We start from the raw sequence: 20,317 nt of genomic DNA, 5'->3' as shown, positions 1-20,317 counted from the left end.
CAGGAGAATTACACTTCCGCTCTTGCTAAGAGTTGGTAGGGGAGGGTGGAAACAAGGATGTAAAGCAGAAGTCCTGAGCCACTAAGAAAACATATCTATAAAAAAGTTTGTTCCCCTACCCCATAATCAAAACAATATCTATACTTCCAGTCAGAGAATATATTGGCCAATTTAAAATGAACAATTTGATGAAACCAACCATCAGCAGTCAACAATTCTTTCTAAAACTGCTGTCTTTTATCGTAAACAATACCAATTATCCTTTATATTGCTGACTGGCTTTTGAGAGAATACTCTTATCACTTTTGACCATTCCCTACTCTGGAAGTGAATGCTGAAAATAATTTAACAATCACCCTTGGCAATATAAACAACATTTCAGTTCCCTACAAAAAAAAACAATAATGATTAGAAAACCAAATACCCCACTATCGTGTAGTTACAATTCCCTCACTGGTATCAGATAAATACACTGAAAGCTAGAGAAATTAAAACTGCAATGCGAATTTAAACTCAAGTAATCTGGTGGATCAAACAGACTATTTATTTGTAACATAATATTCAAGATAATTATGAAGAATGTTTCTTTTTAACACGTTGAATGTTGTGACTGCATTTAAAACAAACATTAGCAATGTTGCAATTTATTTAGAATAATCCATCCAAAATCATGATAATTCGGAAAAGACCTGTGGTACCACAATTTTTTCTGATTCTATCTTTTTAAACACTTGCTATACAAGATTAATTTGGAAGACATTATACAGGACCAAAACATACACAGCAACTTGAAAGCTTCCGAGGATATTGAATACTCAGACCAATGAAGCATTGAGCATAATTTGCCCACACTAGCTTTATAACAGTCCAAGCTCATGTTGAGTTGGTTACACGTTTAAAAATATCATAAACTTTCCTGAAAAAACAACAATCAATGATTTCTAATTACCTCTCCCTCTCTGGCGAATAGTGATCATCCAACATCTTGTGTCTGTCCATTCGGCTGATGGTATTGTACTGCTGAGAACAGCGACTGCTTCGAGGACCCAGCTCTGAGCTTCTGCAAAACACAAGTCAACTATTGTAGCAGTTTTCTAAGAATTAAAGATACCAGCTGGATCTTTGTATTGGTTAGTAACACAAATTGAGATATTACTACTTTGATCATTAGATTTGACATTACAAAAATAGCATGTAAAACAGGGTGCCGATTCACTATTGCATGTTTTGCATTACCTCTGAAGACCAATTTCACCCCAATTGTTTTGTCACTGATTTTGAGTTGTTTAATATTGCACATTTTGTCTCAAACTGAAATCAGTAGATGTACCTTATTGGCATTAAGATCTTATCCAATTAGCTTTTGCTTGTTTGAACTATACATCTCAAGTACTGCAAGTGGTGTACTAAAAGCATCAGGTATATTGATATGGAAAAGCAAGAGCAGAAGTGTAATTAATAACTGTGCACAAGTCAAAAACATTTTCAAAACTATTTAGCAAGTTCTACCTTTAGATTTTCATTAGCATAATGGCAATTTATTTCAAAATCATGTGTTTGCCATTTTTTTCATTCAACAAATGGGGTGGGGGTGGACAGAAAGAATCTGGGCTGGATTTAATGGGGTGTTGTAGTCCTTGCCCCCCGACTGGCTAACAAGTCGAGTGGGAGTCAACACCCTCCCCCACAACACCTGCACCAGGAAATGGCTGCGCAGCCATAACATGGCCAAGTGGGCATTAATTGAGTGCAGGAGGCAATCCTGTCCCTATGAAACAGGAAGTCCTGCCTCAGAAGCTGCCGGAAGTCAGAGGCTGGCAGCTCTCAAGTACCGGCAGCGTCAACGAGAGTGATGGCCACTGCCAGTACTGCAGCGAGGCTGCGAGGAATTGTGCTACACTGGAACCAGCCCAGAACGTGAGTCTGGAGTCTTGCCGGAGCCAAACCGGCAGGCCTAACCAGGGGAACAAGGGTGATAGGAAGAGGCATGAGGGATGTAGAGAGAGCATTGGGGATATGAGGAGGCATGAAGGAGGCATGGAGGGGTCATGGGGATGGTTGAGAGATGAGGGGTGAGGGGGGGTTAAGGAATGAGGGCTTTAATGCAACTGGGCCGAAGTTCCCAGAGAACCAAAACAGGCCTTCTATAAAGCCCGCTTGGCACTTACAAACCTGGGGGCAACCTCTGAAGTGCCTCCAGAGGCAGAAGGCCTGACTCCATCTCACCCCCACCTCCCTGGAGCAAATATTTTAAAGGAGATGGTCTGCAACATTAGGAGGTTTCCTGACTCAAGCTTCCTGCCTCCTCCATGAAAATCCGGTCGATAATCATTAATATCAGCAGAGAAAAAACTATTAGAGAAATTTAAGAAACTAAAAGCTTCAAATACCCAGAACCTGATGGACTACATCCTAAGGTTCTAAAGGAGATAGCTATAGAGACAGTAGATACACTGGTTATGATTTTCTAAAGTTCCCTGGATCCCAGAATGGTCCCCAGCAGATTGGAAATTAGCAAATGTAACACACTCGGAAAGGAGTCCTGGACCAAGGGGGCCGCCTGACAACAGCATTTTAATTGGTTCCTGACCAGGTGACCAGGGTTTTCTGTGGTAACAGTGCAGCAGAATAGTTGCTAGCCTGAAAAGAACAAGACCTAAAACCTCTTTCACTTGTATCTGGAAGATTCCAGTAATTCCAGTAATAATAGCTAACTGTTTTTTTTCTACTCATATCTCTATAACCTGCTCTCTCTGAAAACCCCTATCAAGAGGCAAAGGGGAAAACTACTGTTAGAGACATTGAAAGGAAAGTATTCAACCAGTGAACTACAGACTGAAGGTGCTGGAAGACCACCTCGGGTCATCAACAAGAACTGAAAGGAATTTGTAAGACATTGATCAAAATCAACCCATTGAATCCTGTACTCTGGAATTGGTGCTATTGGACTGTTTATCCCACCCTTAAAATCCATGTTTTGTGTGTCTTAAGTGTCGTGTGTGTGTGTGTGTGTGTATAGGGATTTAAGAAGGGAGTAGAGTTTAAATTATAGTGTTAGAAATTAGCAGTTCATATTTATTTCTTTTGCCACTAGTTAAAGACAATTTGTTCAATTAACAACTATTTACTTATTAAGTTTACAAACCTGGTGCTCATATTCTGTTAACCTAAATTAAACAGGTAGAATTGGGGCAAGCTGATGGTTTGGTCAAACTTTCCACATTTGTCACGGCTCAGGGAACAGTGGGGCTTGATATTACAGCGCACTATCCCCAGTGAGTCATGACAAACTAAAGTCAAACACTTGTAAAACAATTGACGGTTGTATTCCAGCCAACTCCCTGAATAAAGAAACAGGTTTCAGAACTGCTATCTCAACAGATGCCTAGGCTGAATACACAAAAGCAATGGGAAATTCTTAAACGATTAGGCCTTGTTAACATACTAGGCTGCACTTTCAATATTGTAAAATATAATTTGTCTGAAGGCTTTTCTACATTTACATTCTTGACCAATTACTTGGCAGCTAGCAAGATGGCATAAGTAACAATTGCAGACACATTCTTCAGTGGGTAGTTACATCTTCCAATCACAGCACTGTCATAACTCATCTTAATGAACACAGATATAACTAATGCAACAGCATTTAATAATGAACGGTAAAGGGGGCAAAACCATTTTACTTCCCTTTTGAATTCTTTCCACCTCCAATCCATGGTCCACAGCTCCATGCAGTTGGTCTGAAACCCGACAGCTGCTAAAGTTCAGCTGCCTCCATGAAAATTAAAAAGAAAACTTACCATATACAATAAGTCCACAATGCTGCCAATTGCCCCCTCAATAGGAGCGGCCAGGTACCAGGACCCGTTCCCTCCCTCACCCATACGAAAATGGGCGAGGGCTGAAAAGGAGGCCAGGCTTCTGGGTGGACCACTCGGTGGCCATTTTGATTGGTCTTGTCTCCATTTGATCCTGATTGGGACCATTCTCTGTTTTACTAGTTCAAACACAAACTTAATAGAAATGTACATTAGTTTGTGTGATTTTGTTAGTAAAAAGGAAAAACAGTATGGAGAAATGTAACTGGGCTGCCAGGCTCAGCATCTGCAATTAAAGTACCGTACATAGCATATATCAGTCAAAATAAAAATATAGCAGATTAGAATTCTCCCCCTATATTATATACCATTAAATGAATGGAAACTCACAAAGTCTACAACTTTGAGGTATGGAAATATCTGTCTGCAAGTCTTCCTCTTTCTTTTTGTTAAGTGATATTACTAATAGCTATACACATAAACAGCTCCAAGAGAACTGCATGTTAGGTGCCAACAAAACAAACCAGTGATTTTCCAGAGCCTAATCCCTTAATTAACAAATTTAATTCAACAAACAATAGTTAAGTTTGTGTTTGGACGTCTACACATGAGAGACAGAAATTTATTGCACTGTCTGAGAGAATACCATGGGCAGAATTTTACACTAGATGTAAAAGTCAGGGCGAGACCACCTCTACTTGGCTGGCTCATTTTGCTGACATTGGCTTAAGGTGAGCTTTTCACCCCCATCGGGAAGCAGTGCCCACTGTTGGGATTGCATGCAGTCCCCAGTGAAGAGGAGCCTAAAGAGTCCAGACTTCAAGGTAACCTTGCCAGGGTCAGGCTCGCAGGCCCTGGTGAGGGGGGTGGCAGTGGGACCAGGGTAATCAGGGCATGGGGGTGGGGGAAACCTGTGGGAGGCTCTGGTGAGCATAAGGGGCCCAGGACGGAGGTACCTGTCCCTTTTCCACGCTACCTGTCCGCCAAGTTTCACCTGGCAGTCTGGACACTTGGTGCCAGTTTCCCCTGCCGTGGGTAGAATCCCAGCGGTGGTGGAGTAGACCATTAAGTGGCCATTAATTAGTCACTTAAGGGTCTCAATTGGCCCAAGGACAAGCAGGTTGCTTGACCCCCTCACTGGCCGCTGGTAAAATTGCAGTGGGGCAGGTAGGCAGTAAGTATGGAGCCACTGCCATGGTGCCCAATTTTACGAACCCCCTCGCCTGTCATCCTACCCCGCAGGGCGGTTAGAATTGTAGCGCACAAGTGGGAGAAGCAGTATACTGAAGTTTGCTGATGATATTCCATGCTAATTTTTGGATCAATCTCGAAGGCATGTCCTTGGTATAAACATGGAGGTGTGATTTCAGCATCATATCAGTTGCTAATGAAAACATGCTCCAGCAACTCATTTTGCGTTCACCAGTGCTGGTTTCCTTTTTTAGCCTTTTCACTATGGATGTCAATAGTTTGCACATCTTTGCTTGGGTTTTGTGCTAAATAAAAACCTTTCAAAGAGCACCTCCTCAAGTTAGTTGTTAGTAAATCAGAATGCATGGGAAGAAATAAGTTTAATATTTTATTATCTTAATCTCACCCTTTCACATCTGTACCAATAGAGCAGCAGGTGTTTCCTTCCCTGCAGTATCCTAGATCCATGCTTAACCCTACCTTTGAGAAGGAGGAACACTGGGGGATCGGGAACGGGTCCTGCCCATATTGTCCCCACGAAGTGGTGAGCCTGACTGTGAACAATGGTTTGATGACATTACTTGCTCTGGAACTGATAATGTAGAACTCTGAATATCTCTCCCATTGTGTCTATAATCTGTAGTGAGAAATGTGAGGAAAAGAACAATTTAGAATATCATACACTTTTTCTTAAACAACAGTAAAGCACAATGGAGTAGAAATTTGTTTTGAGCGATAGTGAATTAGCAGCCTCTGCCAATCTCCTTTTCCACTGAAGTCAAAGTGCTGTTGATTAGCTATTGCCCGTCTTGTGCGATCATCAAAAACAAGTTAGACTTTTAAGAATAAATTAGATTCCCATCAATTCATTCCTTTTTCTCACAAGATAGCCATTAACCTTAAATACATAATGCATGGCTATGCTTTCAAAGAATATATTCTGTAAAATGGGCTCGGCCCTACACCTACATCTCTCAATTTAAACAAAAGTAAAAGTTTTGATTATGAAGTGTAACCTTCTTTGTGGAGTGAGTCGGCTAGGAAATATGGGAAATATATTACAAGCATAACCACGCATCCCCTCCACCTCCTCCCAGGCCAGGATATACGCACAAGATTTATAATTATCAACTGATACTGAGCCAGAGGTTCTGTATGAGTTAACTTTTACTTGGCTTTGAGGAAATCATATCCTGGAAACTTTTATATTTAGAATATAAAGTTATGACATTATTGCGTCTTAACTACTTGTTTGTTCTGGCTTTGAGCATAAACAGAACTTGACAAAATTGATTTAAGTATCTTTACTTTTGATTGAAGTATTGTAGAAATTGAAAATGTGTGCAAAAAAGAGGGGAGTGTACTTGTTTAGCTTTCATACCTGAAGAAACAACCCCAATCCCATCATCACAGTCATAGTCTGAGACTTCACTGTCACTGATGTGTTGAGATCCTAAAATTTAAAAAACAATCATATTGCACATAACTGATATGCTTTCATAGAAGGGCTTCTAGTGATTATTTTTGTCTCATACGCACAAAGAAGTAAAGCGAGGTTTACTAACAGGGATTTGACTCTAAGGGCTAGAAAGCAGGTTTATTCACTAATAAGTGACTGTACTTACCAAACTGAAATAAAAATAAAGCTGAAACATCATATTTTCATGTATTATGCAAAGGGCATGCTCATACTAACCAGATATATTGAAAATCATTCTGCCCAATTTATAACAGGCTCCAAATTCAGAGAGGGATTTGCAGTTCATAATTTTGTTTTTAACTGCCTTTCTTCCCTAAATTGTGATATTTTCAAGTTATAGTGATTCAAATATTTGTAGGCTTGGAAAGAAACAAATGTTACATGTTCATTCATAAATCTGGAGAAATTTCACTGCAATACAAGTTTGCAGATTCAGATTCGGAAAAGCTGATATTCAGGAACCAGCTCCTGCACTTAACTCTGGTCTCCTTAGACAGGCAGTGGACTTGTAGACTCCATTTTTTCTGGGCCTATAAGCCTCCTGTGATCTGACAAAATTCCAGGAGGCGGTTCACCAATGCTGAGCTCCCAAAATCTGAATTAAACAAAAACTAGCAACATACAAAATAAGGTTTGTTCAAGTTTCCCATGTGGGCTAATTTCAGAATATATACTTCTGAAATCACTCGCTTTTAAAAAAAAAATCAAAAGGCAGATAGAGGAACTAATAATTGTGAGAACAGTGAGAGAGCATTTGGGACATTGGCACAAAACCTGAATATATTATACTTGCATAAGATTAGAATAATTAAAGGTCATTCTGTTCATCTAGCCCACCATTCTGTTTAGGCTTTTGTAAAACACTCATTTACACCATTTTTATCTTCCCTGGCCTTGGCACCAAATCAGCACTTCTCCATTCCTTGCTGAATAAAAAATCTGCAGATTTATTTTTTAAACGATTCCGCCAACCCTACATTCACTGTGCTGTGTAATAATATATTCTACTTTTTAAGTGTTGAGCATTTACTCATCCTGGAAACTTACATAATGGGCCAGGCCTTCTGGTATTGGAAGCAGCGATGCACTGAACTTATGCTGCTGGTGCGCGTCGGGACCTTGAGGAAATCCCCATGCACACACAGGTGCTGTAATTGCCTGGGAAGTTTAAACATCCGATGGGCTGATCTGCGCTGCCCGAGACCCACCACAAATGTCTCTTACACTGATCGCAGTGTCGGAGACTTGGGCTAGATGCATGCTGCTTACCTGCATACTTACCTTAGAATGGTTACACTGTTTAATCTCTGGTGTAATTCAATGATTAATAATATAACCCAACTCATCACACTCCACACATATCATCCCACGCACCCCAATCATCTTGACTCGACTACCTGCCTCCCCAACCCAACTACCCACCCCCCTGACCCGAATGCCCACTCCCATCCCACCACCCACCCACCCATTCAGTCGCTCACAAACCCATTAACACCACTGAAAGATTTGAGATCTTTAAAAACTTATCTGAATACGGCACATGATATTGTAAAAAAAGGGGTGTGTCATCTGTGCTGTTCCTCTTTGCCAGCCTTCTCCTGGATGGCTGCACTGAGGCTTTGTTGTTCCAGCCAGGATTGGAGGTCCCAGCTGGAAGGGCGCAAAGGGTTAAGCATGCAATGATCTCCACAGTAAGCAGCAATGCATGCAGCATCGCCACCTCATTGTCAGGAAGATCTGGCCCATAATGTCTAATGGGTGTTTCAATACAACATATTGACATGCATAAGGTATAAAACAAAGGCACATTTTTCTATAGTAAGCTAGATACACCTTGAACCAGGAACTGAGACTAATCATATAACAAAATTAATTATCCTGACAGCAAGTTCTAGGAATGTAATAATCAGAACAATAAGAAGAGTTCTGTGCGGGAAATATTGCTTTTCAATATGGGTTTGTATGGTGGTTCCTGTGTCACTGTTTGTGAACAGCAGCGTACTAGGGTTGAAGGTGAGAAATGTGGGGATCGATTATTCTGGAGCCTGTTTGATGACTTTTGGAGATGAGGGATTATTAATGAAGGACTTTCCCTTAGGGGGATTATAAGCAGTTTAAATGGAGTCCCTGATTTTAACTCCTCCCACCTGGCAGAAACAAAGCAGGGGTGGTGGGGAGGGGCGGTGGGAGATGGAGACATTGATGGAGATGTTAAAATAATGGCAGTTTGCTTATCCCAACTGATCCTGTTGCCTTCCTGAAGCATCCTGATATCAACCTGCTTTTCCAGCAGGTGTATCAGACACCCATAAGCAGAAGTGAGGTCCTTCGCCAAACAGGCAGGTCAGGTCCCAATGATGTCTGAGGCCTGAGCTGTGGCAGATTCCCCAGTAAGCAAGATTTGCTGGGAAGGGGATAGTTGGCCAAAAGATGGTCAAGCTGGTAAATTAAAAAAATTAATTGTATGTTTCATTGTGAGCCAAGATGTGCAGAAGTACCTTGAGCCTCCCTTACTCTAAGATTGCCTGTCCCTGATGCTCCCACCAAGTGACTGCAGGTATCATTCCCACAGGTCCTCTGCTGTGGTTTTCTACTGCCAAATTCCATCTGCTGCTGGCCAGCCAGGTCTTATGGGAAGTTGAGGGAAATGAGGCACAGCTGTGAAGATTGGCTGGAACTCTATGTACCCAGGCTCTCCAGATTCACTGCCAAATTCAGGACTTACATGAACTCCCCTCATCCATGGCTTTGTTAGCTCTAGACTTAACTATTCCAATGTGGTCCTGGCTGGCCTCCTGGTTCGACCTTCTGCAAACTTGAGGTCATTCAAAACTCTGCTCTCTATCTCTCAACTTGCTCCAAATGCTGCTCACCCATCTCCACTGTGCTCACCCATCTCCACTGTGCTCACCCATCTCCACTGTGCTCACCCATCTCCACTGTGCTCACTGATCTACACTGGCTCCCAGTTAAGCAAAGCTTCATTTTAACATTTTCACCCTTGTTTTCAAATCCCTTTATGGCCTTTCCCCTCCCTATCTCTGTTATCCCTTCCAGTTTTAAAGCCTCGAGATCTCTGTGCTCCAGCAACTCTGGCCTTTTGAGCATCACTGATTTTAATCATTGGCCCCATGCCTTCAGCTGCCAAGTGCCTAAGCTCTTAGCTTTTTGGCTAAGCTATTATTTATTTGGTCATTTTCTATGCTCTTCTTTTGGCTTCTCCCATTTCAGTCGGGGTCACCACAATGCTGGTTGATCATCCTTCTCCATCTCCATCTGCCAGTCACCCATTCCTCATTCAAACCTGCTGTGTCTAACTCTTTTGCCATCACATTGTTCCATTTGGTCTTAGATTTCCTCCTGCTTCCTGGCAGTCCAATATCCATCATCACTACATTTCCTCTTTCTCCGCAACAGATGACCAGACCATTTTAATCTCTTCTCAGCTACTTTCTTCAATGCTCCCACAATCTTCACTGACCCCCTGATGTACTGGCTGCTGATATTTTCTTTTGTTATCATTCCACACATCCATCTCAGTGTCTCTGTCTCATTAGCATACAGTCCTTGTTCCTCTCTTTTTGATGTCGCCGAAGTTTCTGCACTATATAACAAGGCCGGTCTGACAACTGTCTTGTAGATTCTTTGTTTCAGTTTCAATGATACTTTTCTATTACATAACACTCCACTGCACTTCTTCCAATTACTCCAACCAGAGCTAATCCATTGCTTCATTTGCATTTCTATACCTCCATCTTCTGCCACCAGGTGCTTGAAACTATTCACTTTCTCCAAGTCTTCACCCATAATCTTTACACCTTCACTCTGTTTTATTATGTTAAAAGCCCTATATAAATACAAGTTGTTGTTGTTGTACCCATGTGCCTTTTAAAATCCAGGGCCATAATCCTGTAGTGCAAGGAATATTGGAAGCCAAATTTAAAGGTGCATATTTCCTGGGTTTAACATCCAAATAGCACTTGAAAAAACTGGTGATATGCAGAGGAAAAATGGGCACTTGAGCTATGTTTCCACTCTGTGCCTGAACAGCATTGCAGTGGAATTTCATGTGTGGGTTTTCAGGTCATTGTGCCTGAACAACGTACAACAATGTAAATGTAAGTCAGAGTGAACGCTCAGATTTCCTTCTCTAGCGGCATTTCAGGAGAAAACATCCCACAGGCTCCCCAGCTTTCAGAGCTGTTGTTAGGCGGCACCTGTCTTAAATGAATAGGTTGGTCTTGCAAAGGACAATCTTTGTTTTTGGCCTTTCAGCTTCACAAATTGTTACATCATGCTGCAGGCTCTTCTTTACTCACTGATAGATATATAATAGTATAATGGTTTCCCCTTTGGAAAATCAGCTTATTTGGAGGCCAAAAAGGAGCAACAAACATAATTCACCTTGAATGCTTAAGGTGGCCTTCTCCAGAACTACTATCAACTGCTTCACTCGCAAAATGTAAGAATCCTACTCTCACCTTTCTCTCTGACAATTAACAGAATCCACCCATGCAAACCTGCATTCAATGTCTAATTCCAAATCTTCAGTTTAAATATCCATACTTGATTTCCCTGTTCATCCATATTAAAAACATACAAACAGTGATCAAAGTCCAACAGTGATTTATTACAATACCGGCAGGATCTGCCGGTCGGCAAGCGGGGGCGGAGCCCGCTCAACGACGCATAAAATGACACGGGATGAGGTCGGGTGGAACTCCCGACGTCATCCCGCGTCATTTCCATTTTCAGGTCGGCGGGGGCTCAGCCGAGTCAGCTGCGCGCCCGCCGACCTGCCAACGGCCTGTTGAGGCCATTGTAAAACTAATTAAGGTCGTTAATGGACTTGCCCGTCCAACCTTAAGGTTGGCGGGCAGGCCGGGAGCCCTGGCGGGCTTCGGAAAAAGCATAAAACCTCATCCACGGGCGGGATGAGGTTTCATGAGGGTATTTAAATTTTAACCACATCTTTCAATAAAAGTTATGAACATGTCCCAACTCATGTGACAGTGTCACATGAGGGGTCATGGCAGGGAAAGATTTTAAACATGTTTATTAAAAGTTTTAAATCAGAGCTGATCTCCCTGAGGCAGCACTTAGCCTAAGGGAGATCTGTGCGCTCTTTTGTGCACATGCGCGAAAGAGCACACTCTCGGCTGAGGGAATCCTCCCCCGCCCGCACAGTGAGTGCATAGCCCTCCCTGGCGGACGTCACGCTGGGCGGGCCTTAATTGACCCGACAATATAAAATGGCGGCACACCCCCAATTGGGAGTGTCGATTGGATGCTCGCCCGCCCGCTCCCGCACACCCCCCCCCAACAGGGGGATAATTTTTCCCCATGGTTTAAAAATGAGAAAAGCTGTTCCAAAAACTATATGCTTTAGGAGTTCCAAGGAAGTAAAAGGCAAATGTTGAATGTGTCAGTGTGTTTTGCTTCTCCACAAGATCGCAGCAGCACTTCTGTGCTTGCCTCATCAATCTTGGATCCCTTCACCTTCTACTTCATGCTGCTGTCATCCTATCCTGCCAGAGAAACAGACAAACAATGTTAGGGGAAGGAACTTCAAAGGAGTACAAACATAGAGACTGCAGGTGAGACTCCACATATAATAGAAGCATTTCACACAAGAATTCAGCAACATGTTAAATTTTTAGAATTTTAAAATATTGACAGTATCAAAAAAACTTGCCTACCTTCTCGCAAGAACCTCAGGCTATCCAGGAATGAATATTCTGCAGTTATCTCTTCTTGTCTCCATGTCCCTTTAATCAGCTGAAGGACTGAACTTCTTACCAGCTGAGGCGTCTGCACAAAGCCTACTCCGCTACATGTACCAAAATTAGCCAATAATATGTAGATGAAAGACAGCAGTAGATTCTGATGTGATTTCTCCTACTCAGGTGCAGTGCACTGTGGTTATGTTGCCACAAAAACCTAATTAATTCAGGAAAAGTAGCCCTAAAATATCCTTAAATGTCAAAAACTCAAGCATTTTAAGATATTTTGAATTCAAAATATCAGTTTCTTCAAATCACAATGCCATTCAGACAAGTAATATACAATAAGCACAGAACAATGCATAGAATGAGAAAGATCCACTCAGTTCTTCCACAGACATGCACTGTACTATTTGCACTATGATGGGTTCTGTCCAACTATTTAATTTTCGAATCTTCATAAATACTCCATGATCTCCAAAAGCAATCAGAAAAACTCTAGAATGCTTATGAATCTTTATGTTTTCACTATTCAACTCTGGCAGGCAACCCTCCACAAGCAGCACAGAAAACACAACTTCCAACACAGAGTATTTGGACATTTAAACCTTTATGTGTTTAAAACTTCAATCTCATTTCTAAGTGGATGTGTATCCATCACCTTTTTGAAGAAGTTAATTGCCATAGGATTAACTGTTTTTGCTGGGAGCATATTTCACAAATCTTCTACTCCATGGGCTTAGGGAAATTTATTTCAGTCATGTATGAAGCTTGTTCATTTTGATCTGGTTCCCTCTAGTTTTGTGATCATAATTTAAGCCGAATGGTGAACCTACACTTCTTGTTACACTTAAAGACTTTATGGTCAGTCCTTGAAATGGCATATTGTATAAATAAAGACTCATATATCTTTCTCATATTATTTATTTGTGAGTGAGAAATCAGGTATTGCAATTGTTGAAGTGATTCACTTTAATTCTTTAGAAATTATTGTTCTATAATAAACAAGGTGCTCAGTAGGAAATGAATATATAGATCAATACGTTTAAGCAAACCACAGCCTGTTTGACTATATTCTGATTATCAACAAGCTACTTTAGGAGCTTAGATTCTTTCCCAATAACCCATATATCCAATGATCTAAACATGAAACAAACATTTTCTCAAATTTAGCTCCTATAGTATATATTGAATCAATAGATTATTGAAGTTGAATATTTCACATTTACTTTGGTTTTTAATATTCAATTATGTCATATAAAAATATTCCACTTGACTAATTTCCTAAATCCCACCATTTTAATACCAAAAATACCATTGAAAATAATTATCTTTTTCAACATAAGAAAAGCAACATTTTGGTTTCCTATCTAACCTCTCTAAAGCAAACTTTATTTTAAAAATTAGGAAAATTGATTTTTGAGTCTCAAAAGCCCAGCTGGTAAATGCAGCAGCCAGGATGGTACTGAGCCATACTGCAAGCCTCTGAGGTTTGCTTCCTGATCTATGCTAAGTTAACTGATTTTAGCCAGCTTAGCAGTAGTTGAACTATAATTAGCCCAGATTTCTATCACTGATTCTTTTGGTCTGCTGGTTACCAGCTAAAGTAGACTATCCAGTATTTAAGAATATATATAAAAATAGACCTTCACCTAACTTGATAATTCAGTTTATCTCTGGAAAATGGAAAGAATGAGAACTAACAGGAAATATCAATGACCGTTGAGCTGAACATTTTCTTTCTTGGTCAAAAAATATAATCAAGTAAGTGCTGATCTATTCGATTTATATTAAGCTTCATAAATAAATCTTCAAGACCTGTTTCAGCAGCTGTGAAAAACTCACTCTAGGCACATCAAAATAGTAAAGGCATGATTGATGAGGCACTCACTTAAATATTGCACAGAAAATACATTAGAAGTAACATTAACATTGGCAGCAAAGCAATTCATTCAGGGTAAAGGTAGGCATTAAAGCTTGGGGAAGAAGGAGAGCTGAACCAGCATCTTAGAATCTTTCTACATGCACAACCAGAGCACTTTGTAACAGTCACTCTCAAGTGATGTCTAACACACCAAGTGCTTTTATCTCTTTAACCCATTGATTCATGCTTGTAATTTACCTGAATTTAATGCATATGGACCTGTATCTGGAAAATAAATGTCAAAATGGGATACGAATGAAATAAATATATAGCAAAAAACATATATTCTAGCAACATAATGGAAATGAACAGTTAATATGCCTAGTTTATTAGAAGATATAGTCAATGCTGATAAGACATTTTAGTAAATAATCCATTAGTAGATAGATTATTAGCACTAAGCAATTTTTCTGGCCAATAGAGCAATATTAACATAAAAATTAAGCTGGCTGAACTAATAAAATGCAAAATCTCCAGAACTACCATAACTGTCTAGAACGTCCATCCGTTCTATCTACTAATAGTTATAATAATCACTACAGCTTGTTTTATACAAGAGTGAGCAAAAAGGGGCTAGGTTGTTGAGAGCAAGCAGTTGAAACTCTTGCTTCTAAGGGAAAATTTGTGTAAGAGTCAACTCAGGAAACGATGATGCTGAACGCTGACTTCAATCAATGGAGTTTGTTTTCAATTCTCCTCCACTGGGTTTTGTTACAATTATATTTATAGATTGCACTAATGAAATCATAATAACCCAGTTTCACAACTTTGCTGACCTAATCGTTTGAAGTACCAGTCTTGCACAGGAAGAGATCAATGTTTTTTTAAACCTATATTAGATTCCTGCTGAGTAATTGATTAAATATGCTGTAATGTTCATTATAAGCATATTAACTGTAAGCAAAATGTAATTCTTGTTTTGGTAACTACTGCTGATGGGTCACATGATGCCTGACATTATTCAACAATGCGAAAAAATGGCCATGATTTTATTCAAAATATCACATTTTTGCACAAATTAGGAAGGAAATGAATGGATAAATTCCCTGCAGCATAGAAAAATCAAGCCTCCCTGACAGTAGTTGCATACTTCTGTGCTAACACATGGTGATGAATGTGCCATAGCTGAGAAAGAGATGAGGGTAAGGCAGGTAACTGACTCCTAGTATACCACCATTTCTGCCCTAAACCAGCCATTTGGAGGTGTGCAAGAATGTAGGAATGAACTTTCCTAACTTTTCTTCATTCTTGTGGTCAACCTCTTGGACTCAGTTGCAATTTTGCCGAGATTGGGAAGTCATTGAAACAAGACAGTCCATCATTCTGTAGTCCCATTCATCAATGATTGAAAAGTACTTCTCCCTTATGCTATTCTAATTCTTTTCCTTTTATCTCTTAATCAAGGGACAAATGGGTCCTTAACTGGCAGGGCCGTACATGCCTATTTCTGACCAATACAATAGTGGTAGGAGTGATGTGAAATGATAGCAGAAAAAGAAAGCCTCAATTAGGATATAACATTCTGGCTCTGCCCCATATTTCTACGCCACTGAATAACCTATAACCAACCTTTTCATGTCATGTTTTTAAATATCCATTAGACATAAGGATTTGTTTTCAATCCCCATTTCAATGTCATTCATTAAAGAGTTAAATTGCACCCAAACAATATTAATTTTAATTTGTTTTTCAGGGAACAAAAAGAAAAAAAATAACTAATATCTCTGAACATACTTTGTAATCTCCTTGTTGGGCTTTCACCGTGTGGGTGTCTGCGTGGCATATATGGTGAAGGTTGAGGAAGTGGCATTGATGAAACATCGTGCGTCTGGAGTTTGTACCAGTGAGGTTCATCGTCCAACAGGGCAGTTTCCAATTCTATGAGAATCTGAAATCAGGAAGACAAGGAACTAATAGTACTAGATGTCAGCAATATAACACAAAGAAGAATCCCAAGAGAAGTCAAACATTATTCAAAATGCTTAAAAATATTAGTTTTGAGAAAAAAGTACATAATGACATAATCATATCTCATGGAGGTTGCATGAAAAAAATTCAAATGGGATCAACCTCAGTCAACATTAATAATCACATATGTTAACATATTTTATATTATTTTTCTGATATTGAATATAAATAGAATACATAACTGCGGGATGTGGTGTTTATCATAACTCATCTGCATTGTTATCACTCACTTGTGGGGTGTAAATTGCATCCTATGGGTCTTTATCATATATTATTTATGTAAAGTGTATTATGTATTTATTTCCTGGGAATCTCCTGAACATGCAATGCTGTGGGTATATTTTCTTACGAACATATGAGCTAGGAGCAGGAGTAGGCCATTCGACCCCTTGAGCCTGCTCTGCCACTCAATAAGATCATGACTGATTGGATAGTAACCTCAACCCCACATATCCTGATAACCTTTCACCCCCTTGCTTATCAAGAATCTATCTACCTCTGCCTTAAAAATGTTTAAAGACAGCTTCCACTGCCTTTTGAGGAAGAGAGTTCCAAAGTTCTTCTCTTTGTTAATTGTGTCACCTTGCAGTCAAGTAGACAACTTGTCTTAGTTGGTAGCTCTCTTACTTAAATGTCAGGAGATCATTGGTTCTGGATGCATTTAACAGAGCAAATTGAAATTTGGATATGGCAGATGTAGGAAAAGAGATTTTCAGAAGGCATTCAATAGATTTCCCATCAAGTCACTTGTTACAGTTCAAGTGCATGGTAAAAGTAGGAATGCATCAGCTCGAATAAAAAATTGGTGAACAAGAACCAAAGAGTTAGGGTGATGGATGTTGTTTTGATTAGTAAAGAGTTATAAATGGTGTACCACAGAGATTGGTGCCAGTTCCACATTCTTTTCCTCAGTGTCTGCATATATTGATGCTTTGGACTTAACTATAAGAAGGAAATAAGGGTCACTGGGGTGTCTTCTTCCTGTAACTGTGCGCAAACTTCCTTTCTGAGAGCAATGTAAATAATGATGCTTGAGCCACATGTGTGAGACTCCTTTTGCTGACGGTGGGACAAGAAAAAAGGTATGAGATGATGAGGGAGATCAAGGATTTCTCAACGGTGATGGCAAAGCCTCCAAGCAGATGTATTCTCCATTGGCTGTAAGAGTTTATATGTTCCAGACTGCGTCTTCATTGGCAGTGCTAACACAAGGAACTCAAAGTGAGTTCTATACCATCCAGTTCTACCTGGATCAGAGAGGCTCAGTTGAAACATTCTTACATAAAATGATTCCTGACATTCATAGCACCCTGATGAGACCTTTGAGCCGTGCACCCATGCCCGGCCAATTCCCTGTGTAGCCGGAGCACCTCAGTATTCTGCACCCTCCCCTTCAACCTCCTCTTCCTCTGATGAGCTGACTCCTTCCAGGGCCTTACCATCCTCAAGAGCCACATCTCTCTTGGGGATCCTTTAATGGAGAGCATGAGAGACTACCATAATAAGCGAGATCCTTGAAGAATTAATATTGCAGGATATCACCCAACTGGTACAGGCATGGAAACACATCGTGAGAAGCCTGATTGCCTGTTCCATGGTGGTTCTTGTGAGCAGATGGCTTTAGTTGTTTCACCTCTGTCTGGGGCTCTTGTAGAGTGGTGAGTCTCTTCAAGTGATATTCCTTGGCCCATAGGATCCATCCACAGACTTCGGGGGCTGCAGTAAAGAGCTGCAGAAGCTTGGTCTGGCAGATGAAAAAATAGTTACGGCAGCTTCCAAAAAAGTGCACACATGGAGGAAGTTCTTGCTAAGTTTGTAGAACAGCTAAATGTCAAGAAAGTGAAAGCCCTTCCTGTTAATGAATCTGGCTCACTGAGTACCCTGATGACCATGGAGGCAATTGATGATGCCCTGAACCTGGAGAAATCCAGTAGTGGTGCTAAATTCCACTTCCCTCTGTACCTGTGGGGCTATGTCTGTCTTGTAATGAATACAGTCCAGTCCTGGTAAATAGGGCATCAGTAACCTGCGAGATGCAGTGGTATGCTGCCATTTGCTAGATGTCACCAATGTCCGCAGCTGATCCTTGGAAGGAGCTAGAAACGAAAACGTTCAAGGCCACAGTGATTTTGATGACAACTGGCAGGGCCTGGCAGACAGTGCTGTGAGGTGTGAGGTCTTCAGCGACAAGGGCACAAATGTCTGTAACCATCTGGCTGGAGAATCACAGTCCCCTGCAACACTGGTTCTCGGTCATCTCCAAGTAGCTCCGGCTTTACCAGTAGATCCTGCGTTGAGGGTTTGGCCTCTGGCTCCTTCCTGTCCTTGTCCCTCTCCTCTTCCTTCTTGACACTAGGGTTCTTCCCTTCCTTCACAGGGTGTTGCCCCTCATTGCCACTGGGCCCAAATTCTGAGAGTCATGGCCCCGCTTCCAGCTGCTGCCTTTCTTGTGCTCAGGAGGTCGCCCAATTGTGTTGGAGGATGATGATCCCTTGCACTGCCCAGGTGCTTACTGCCCACTCTCCCCGCTGCATGCATAGCATCTGTTTGTCAATAAGCAAATCTTCCTCTGCGAGTTCACCCTTTTATGAGTCTGAGCTAATTCCATGCAGCAGGCATGACTGGCTCCCCACTGTGCATCTGCCTTTCTTCACCTGGTCTGCTCCAGGCAGCACATGCAGCCTGTGGGGCCTTGCAAAAATCTCAACATCCCCCATTAAGAGCTCTTTAAGAGCACCTTAACCACCTTCTTGGGTTTAATCAGGAATCGGGCAAGATTGCAGGGCCACCCTCATTTTTGACCCCAAGTTGCCTCTGTTCCTGCCCCTGGCCTGAAAATCAAGCCCCAATAGTGCCTTCAGCACACTTCCATATGTGCTACAGAACTATGTTAGCTGATAAATTGGTGGAGGGAGGAAGTTCTTCCCTAGGCATTCTCAACTTGGAGACACCAAGCTCGGAGTAGTGTTCTAACATCTTTGTTACCTTCATAAATTATTTCATAAATATGAATGTTATTTACTGCATTTTCAAAGTGAGAAACATTTTGTATATCAGGCCAAACAATGTCATCAAGTAGGAACAGAACAATTTCTAATTTCTGGTAGTCAGTATGAACATCAAACAGTGGCAGGGGCACAGTAAATATCCCTTACACTGTCCCAACACGATACCTCAACCCTTCCCGGTAACAGCACACACTACTGCATCAATGTTTAGCTGTAGAATGAGCCTGCTAGGAACAGGAATTCTACACTCATTTTACACTAGGTTTAGATATAGCAGAGCATGATAATTTTCATTCCATAAATTCATCTATTTATATCCATATAAACCCATCAATAAATTAATTATTGGATTCAAAAGAAACTCCAAAGTAAAACCAAGGTAACAATGAGTGCATTGCCCATTCTTGCGAAAAATAGAAAAACAGAAATACATTGGGTAAGACTAGTGAGTGTGCTCCTGATTGGACAGTATCCGAATGATTTAGGAATATAAAAAACCATAGTGCTTTGAAGATAAAATCGTTAGGAGAGGCAGAAAAAGCTTATAATTTATTAAAGTTAAGTCAGCAATTATTCTTGAAATCTTTATCCATCAGTTTGTGAGGGAATTCCAGATCACAAGTACAACCTTTTTGAGCCTTAGGGGAGAATTTTCTCCCCGTCAGGGGTGTTTTGTGGGGGCGGGCATGCAGCCGATTGGTGCCCCTGATTGGCTGAGTGTCACCATTTTACGTGGACAGGCCAATTAAGCCAATTAAGCTGAGCACTACCTGTGCAGGCGGGGGGGGCGGGGGGGCGTTGCCTGAGTCGGGGAGTGCATGCATGCCAAAGAATGCAGAAATCTCCCTGAGGCACAAAGGTACCTTGGGAGATTACTTTCACTTATAAAGCATTGAATAAAGGTTAAAAAATGTTTTAAGGACATGTCCCCTCATGTGAAACTGTCACATGAGCTGTGACATGTCCATTTATTTTATTAAAAGTTTTTCTAACACTTTAAAAACGTTCGTGAAATCTCATCCCGCCTGTGGATGAGGTTCCATGGAAAATGCAAAGGCCGCCTGGGCTCTTTGCCTGCCCGCCAACCTTAAGGTTGGACGGGCAGCTCAGCTAACTGCTTTATTAGCTTTTTAAATGGCCTTGATAGGCCTTTGACAGTTCGGCAAACTGGCTGTGCGCCTGCCGAACTGAAAATCTAAATGACG

At 41.0% G+C, this 20,317-nt stretch overlaps 1 protein-coding gene across 1 annotated transcript in view; it reads right to left on the bottom strand.

Annotated features, from left to right (window-relative positions):
* rims2a (regulating synaptic membrane exocytosis 2a) overlaps positions 1-20,317 on the bottom strand; it is a 1,205,442-nt gene that overhangs the window by 403,876 nt on the left and 781,249 nt on the right. The window contains exons 16-19 of the mRNA XM_078540066.1: positions 15,871-16,024; positions 6,391-6,462; positions 5,490-5,646; positions 950-1,060 (exon numbers count right to left, since the gene is read on the bottom strand). Coding sequence (XP_078396192.1) covers positions 950-1,060; positions 5,490-5,646; positions 6,391-6,462; positions 15,871-16,024 — 494 coding nt within the window. The remainder of the gene's footprint in view (positions 1-949; positions 1,061-5,489; positions 5,647-6,390; positions 6,463-15,870; positions 16,025-20,317) is intronic.

The sequence above is a fragment of the Cetorhinus maximus genome, chromosome 4 (genome assembly GCF_964194155.1).
Source record: "Cetorhinus maximus chromosome 4, sCetMax3.hap1.1, whole genome shotgun sequence".
In the NCBI taxonomy this organism is placed as follows: domain Eukaryota; kingdom Metazoa; phylum Chordata; class Chondrichthyes; order Lamniformes; family Cetorhinidae; genus Cetorhinus; species Cetorhinus maximus.
This window is presented reverse-complemented; position numbering and strand designations above follow the sequence as displayed.